Source organism: Medicago truncatula, chromosome 3 (genome assembly GCF_003473485.1).
Source record: "Medicago truncatula cultivar Jemalong A17 chromosome 3, MtrunA17r5.0-ANR, whole genome shotgun sequence".
Lineage (NCBI taxonomy): Eukaryota > Viridiplantae > Streptophyta > Magnoliopsida > Fabales > Fabaceae > Medicago > Medicago truncatula.
Genome location: NC_053044.1, coordinates 51,583,623 through 51,589,994, shown reverse-complemented (window position 1 = coordinate 51,589,994; position 6,372 = coordinate 51,583,623). Strand labels below are relative to the sequence as shown.

General features: G+C 36.2%; 1 protein-coding gene across 1 annotated transcript; it reads left to right on the top strand.

Annotated features, from left to right (window-relative positions):
- The first annotated feature begins 619 nt into the window (after positions 1-619).
- Positions 620-6,372, top strand: LOC11434270 (ATP-dependent zinc metalloprotease FTSH 4, mitochondrial). The gene is made up of 7 exons (XM_003603108.3): positions 620-646; positions 859-946; positions 1,140-1,403; positions 2,367-2,606; positions 2,745-2,869; positions 4,386-4,862; positions 5,200-6,372. Exons 1-7 carry the CDS (start codon positions 620-622, stop codon positions 6,094-6,096), a joined length of 2,118 nt encoding a protein of 705 aa, XP_003603156.2. The 3' UTR covers positions 6,097-6,372.

The following is a 6,372-nucleotide window of genomic DNA, read 5'->3' as shown; positions in this document are numbered from 1 at the left end:
AAATTTATCACTTTCACAATTTTCCAATGCTATATTTCTATTTTTATTCCCTTATCCAATACCCCAAGGACAATGGTTAGCATTCTCCTTAATATTAATATCAACTTTCTTAATTCATTTTCACAAAAAGATCTTATAAGGACGGAGATAATAATATATATTGAAAATCCAATTTCTTACTAGCTCTCCCAAGAAGTGGAACTCCCAGATATTACCCAAAGAGTTGGTCGATCTATACCCTGATATATTTCCCCGAACGACATTCTCATACTTCAATTCGTAGCTTGACGATGACCACACCAGTACGAAAAGAGAGAAGAAACGTTTGGGATACAGAAAGAGAATTAATGGGTTCAATAAAAGAAAGTGTAATAATAAGTCCCTTTTATTGTGTTTTGCTTTTGCTTATGTGGCAGAGAATTTGAAGTCTGTTTCTAACTGATTCACCGGTTATACCGGGAAATGAGTAGTAGATTCATCACTTCAATTCCTCAACCAAAAAAAAGAAAAAACTCCCTCTCCCTTTCCACTCTTTGCATTTTGCATAGTCTCTTTTATTTATGCAAAACCCATCACATTAATCACATTTGTTTTGTTCTATTATTATTACCGCGTCGACATGGCTTGGAGGCATTTGATTACAAAGGTCACTTATTCAATCCATCTATTTTCATTTCATACAATCTATTGGGGAGACATAATATTGGATGCAATATAATATAAGATTGTTTAGGATCGATAATTACATTGTTCGTTTTGAATTGAAAGAGTGATAAACTTGTTGGCTTTGTTTATGAACCTCTGTCATAATTCGACTTTTTAGTGTCTTTGTGATTTTATAGTTTATTTTTTTTGCAGGTTGAAAGCCGTCAATTAGAATTCGGAAAGGTCAAAGATTTATTGAGTGGAAACCATTTCTCACCTAATAAGTTTCAAGGCTTTAAAAGTACGAAACCTTCTTTTTTTACCACATTTAGTTCATGCTATGTTTTGTTTGCAAACGTTTTTGTTTTTCTGAATTATTTCACTTTGTACTTTAACTTCAAATGTGCAATGATATAGATGTACTTTTTTATTGAATTAATTATGTCTGTTCTTCTACATTTGTGTTTAAAGTATTCACTTTCGAATCTATGTAGGGCATAGGCTTTTCTTCTCCCAGGGGAGATCCCAGTCCAGCTATCTAGAAAATTTGTCCCAACGACCACGTGATTCATCTGAAGCTGCGGCAGTCTCTTATCTCAAAGAACTTTACCTTCGAAATGATCCTGAAGCCGTGATTAGGGAATTTGAGAGTCATCCATCCCTGCATACAAATTCATCGGCACTTTCTCAATATGTTAAAGCATTAGTAAAAGTTGATATGCTGGATGAAAGTGAATTACTAGAGACTTTGCAAAGAGGTGACTATTTGGCTGGAATTTTACTCTTTTTCTCTTGACTGTATTTACATGTGATCGTGCTCTGCTATGTTTGACCAATAATTTGTGGACCTTCTAACCTTGTTGAAGGAATTAAGATTTCCCCCATTGAAATGGAAACTATACATATGCTCGAAGTGTTTACAATTTGACTAGAGAGCTGAGTGTGGCTTACTACTCGGTCTTATCATGGTTGTGCCCTAAGTAAAAAGACTAAAGGCACGATTTTATTTGCATTGCATTTAGAATCTTAACTCGCTGAGTGTTATGATTTGAGGTTAAACATTGCTACATAATTCACTTGATGTAGTTGTCTTCTTTTTAATGACTTGAATATTAACACTTCGCTATCTTCACTCGTTTACAGACAACTTTTTGATGATTTATATTTTGCAGGAGTCATTTTAGCACATTTTCTGAATAAAATTACGACATCAATATTTTCTTGAAATAGTAAAGTAATTGGTATATATTTTGGTCCTGGATCTTGCTTTCCAAAAACCACTTCAACTCTCTTTGTATATGGTAAATTATGTCATTTGTTTATTGCCAAATGGCAACAGTGCATTTATGTGGTAGCAGTGATCATAATCTTTGTTGGGGATTATGAAGTTTGATTAATATCTAATCATTGTGAACAAGAGATTCACACTTTTATCTTTGTTCTAACGATGCAGGCCTTCAATCACAATTGTAATACTTCATTTGACCTTTCATTTGGTGATAGGAACAAGTAAAATTTCATAAAACTTACATTTCATGGATGGTATAAATAAATGATGGATGGACGAAATCAAAATCTTACATTGTCTTAAATCCAAAATCTTATTAGATCTATGCTGGAGTCTGCAGAATTCAAGGCATTGCAATCGCACACTTGTCGAGATTTGCTATTTTTCGTCTTTACAGACCACAAGTTATGACTTGAGGCATCTGAATTTTCAGGTATTTCTAATTCAGCGAGAAAGGAAGAAAATATTATAGGTGGCCTCACTTCTCTGAGAAGTGCAGGAAAACCTACAAAAGATGGAATTCTTGGAACTGAAAAAACTCCTATTCATATGGTCGCTGCATCATGTGGAAATTTCAAAGAGCAGCTATGGCGAACAATTAGGACTCTTGCAGTGGGATTCATCTTGATTTCTGGTGTCGGAGCTCTTATTGAGGATAAAGGAATTAGTAAAGGTATTGCTGTGTCATCGTAACTTATAAACTTCTCAGTTTAATTCATTGTTCAATCTAAATTTGATGGGCATATTCACATTCTCTGTTTTACTTTTCACTTTTTTTTTTCTTCCTATAATATTATTCAGCTTTTTTTAGGACTTGGTATGAATGAAGAAGTGCGGCCCGTTTTGGAGACAAATACTAAACTTAGCGATGTGAAAGGTGTGGATGAGGCAAAAGCTGATCTTGAAGAAATTGTTCATTACCTAAGAGATCCTAAGGTAGACTACTTTTCTGGCATAAATCAATGCTTTGCATACATTTCTCGCACTCGAGCATGAAAGAGTTTTTTGATTGACATCATGTGTCCTAAGAAATTCCAATATTTTTTATTACTTATATTATGCCATGGGAAGTTTTGTTATTCTTTGTACGTGGAGATGTTGTTACAGAGTAATGAAATTATTACTGATCTATTGTTGACGAGAAACATGTCGTTTTAATACAAGCTGAGAAATCAGTTCTATTTCTAGGGAATCTGGACAGTAATTTCTGAACAAATCACACATACACACAAAAAAATTCACAGAACATGGTATTAGCCTTAAATTTTCAAATATGCTTGCTTGTCATTCCTCATTAGTTACTAGGTTTGTAGCTTTCAATATGCTAACTCAATATCCAAATATGCTTAATATAGTCAGATAGCTGTATATTGATAACTGCTAGATTAGTTGGGCTGAGTTAGCAACCAGTTATAAAGTTTGTTGCCAATAAATGTGAGAAAAAAAGAGAAAGGGGTTGGGTTATGCTTCCTCAACCAAAAACCCAGGCCCAGTGGTTAAAACTCAAAACCCCAAACAAATTCCGACAGACTCTCATTTATGTTTCTTAAAACATATGTTGCTGCTAAATATATTTCTTTCTCCTTTGTCAAAAAATAAAATAAAATTATTTCTCCTTATTTTTCTTCTGCTCTTTTTTTCTCTTAATTCTTTTGTTCATATCTTTATTTCACATTTTTTCTTTCTCTGTTCTCTGTTATTTTTTCTCTACTGCCAATTCTGTTTGCTAAGCACCTTCGAAATCCATTCTGTTTTATCCTTTTTCATTCTTATGTTTTACTTAGTTTTCATTTTTCTCTACCTATTCCAGCACGTTCCTTAGCTTTTTTTTTTTATTGCATTTTTTTGGCTAGACTTTTGGGTTCATTTATTTATTTGTTCTATCTACGCTTTTTGCCATGGGTCGCAATTCCATTTACCTTGTTTATAATCACAATCTTCTATTTGCTATAAGTAGCACCCGTTGTTAGAGAATTGGGGCCTTTGTCAGGGAGGTGTGCAGAGCCTCGAAGATCTGCATATTTTCTCCAACACTATAATGTGCATAGTAACTATGCGACAGTTTCCCTATTTATTGTACTTACCCGTTGCGTTTTTAAACAGCTACTTAGCACAGTTTGTGGCGGAACAAACCGGAACAGTATTTTGAGATTTACTTCAGCATGAAACTTATTGTTACATAATTGAATGTTTCCCATAAGGCTCAGTTACCATTTCCATTGGTGGCCAATATTTTTCTTATTAGAATCTGACAGTTTATGTGACATGTTGATTAAGATCAATGCTTGAAATGGTCAGCGCTCTATGTAGAACTTAAATTTTGTGTGACTCTATTGATGTGACCTCCAATTTTCTTATCTTTTAAATTGTGTGTATGTAGATATATATTCATGATCACATTCTTGCCTGTATTATTCTGCACTATATCTAGATAACTCTTCGCTTGTCATAGCGCTTTACTCGTCTTGGTGGCAAACTCCCAAAAGGTGTTTTGCTTGTTGGCCCGCCTGGCACTGGTAAAACAATGCTGGCAAGAGCTATTGCTGGAGAGGCTGGGGTTCCTTTCTTCTCATGCAGTGGAAGTGAATTTGAAGAGATGTTTGTTGGTGTTGGTGCACGAAGGGTGCGAGATCTTTTTGCTGCTGCAAAAAAGCGGTCTCCTTGTATAATCTTTATTGATGAGATTGATGCTATTGGTGGAAAACGAAACGCAAAAGACCAAATGTACATGAAGATGACTTTAAATCAAATGCTTGTTGAGTTAGATGGATTCAAACAAAATGAAGGCATAATTGTGCTTGCTGCTACTAACTTACCTCAATCACTAGATAAGGCTTTGGTGAGACCTGGGCGATTTGATCGCCATGTTGTTGTTCCCAATCCAGATGTAGAAGGACGGCGACAAATTTTGGAATCTCACATGTCCAAGGTATGCTTTTACTCTTCTCGAAGAAGGTATTTTAACTTATATCTTGGGTTGGGTGGCTTAAGATTTTGTGTGCAGTGCTTTCACTATATTGGTGCAAAGCATTGGGTGAATGATTTCTGTAAGCTATGATTGGGTGTTTGCTGGATACTTCGCATTAGCTAACAGCCTAACACCTGTGATTACCCGTGTTACTTTTAGGATTATGTCTATTTTATTCAAGTTTTATAATTTAATTGTCAATGGGCACAATTGTGAAATATAGTAAGGTTGTGGAATACGGAATTGTTAGAACTTCGAAAGTAACTTCTAACATGTGTAAATGTTCCTTAATATTCAGGTTCTGAAGGCGGATGATGTTGATCCGATGATCATTGCTCGGGGTACACCTGGTTTCTCCGGTGCTGACCTTGCAAACTTGGTTAATGTTGCTGCCCTGAAGGCTGCAATGGATGGTGCCAAAGCCATGAACATGCATGATTTAGAGTTTGCACGAGACAAGATTATGATGGGAAGTGAACGCAAGTCGGCTGTTATATCTGAGGAGTCAAGAAAGATTACTGCTTTCCATGAGGGTGGCCACGCCTTAGTGGCAATTCATACTGATGGTGCATTTCCTGTTCACAAGGCAACTATTGTTCCTCGTGGGACGGCTCTTGGCATGGTTTCTCAATTGCCTGACAAGGATCAGAACACTCATTCCCGTAAACAGATGCTTGCCGAGCTTGATGTATGCATGGGAGGTCGGGTTGCTGAAGAGTTAATTTTTGGAGAAAGTGAAGTTACTTCAGGTGCATACTCAGATCTTTCAAATGCTACTTCTTTGGCCAGGGAAATGGTTGCTGAATATGGTATGAGTACTGAAGTTGGACCCGTCACTCACAATTACTACGATGATGGGAGAAGTATGAGCTCAGAAACTAGACTGCTTATTGAGAAAGAAGTGAAGAACTTGCTTGAGAGAGCTTACAACAATGCAAAATTTATTCTAACCACCCATGACAAGGAGCTTCATGCACTTGCAAATGCTCTTCTGGAGCATGAGACACTTACAGGAAGTCAGATAAAGGAATTACTTGCAAAGGTCAAATCCCAGCAGCAACAGCCGCAATCATGTGTAGTCGAAACTCAGGGAAGTTCACGCTCAAACCCTGCATCTTCTGCGGCTGCAGTGGCCGCTGCAGCTGCCGCTTCTGCTGCTACAAAGGCTCAAGGAGTTTCCCCAGTAGGATCTTAGCGCAGAAGACTGGAGACACATGCTGCTAATTAATCACTACCAATTAGTATGTGAAAAGAGTAATTTATTCAATGTTTTTGTAGTTCCAATTCAGTCCATGGAACTTAACTCGTGTATTCAAGGTCAAGTTGACTCCGTATTTTAGTGAGTTGAAATATCTTGTAGGAGTTTCCATTGATTTGTTTTAATAACTATCTTGTTACTATTATATAGGATTTTCATTCGTCAAAACTGTAATCCATATATTATCTTCAAATTATTCCCTTACCTTCTTTA

Coding starts and splice junctions, on each gene's coding strand:
- LOC11434270 (XM_003603108.3), top strand. CDS start 620: ATGGCTTGGAGGCATTTGATTACAAAG. Junction 947..1,139: donor TAAGTTTCAAGGCTTTAAAA/GTACGAAACCTT, acceptor GAATCTATGTAG/GGCATAGGCTTTTCTTCTCC. Junction 2,607..2,744: donor GGATAAAGGAATTAGTAAAG/GTATTGCTGTGT, acceptor AGCTTTTTTTAG/GACTTGGTATGAATGAAGAA.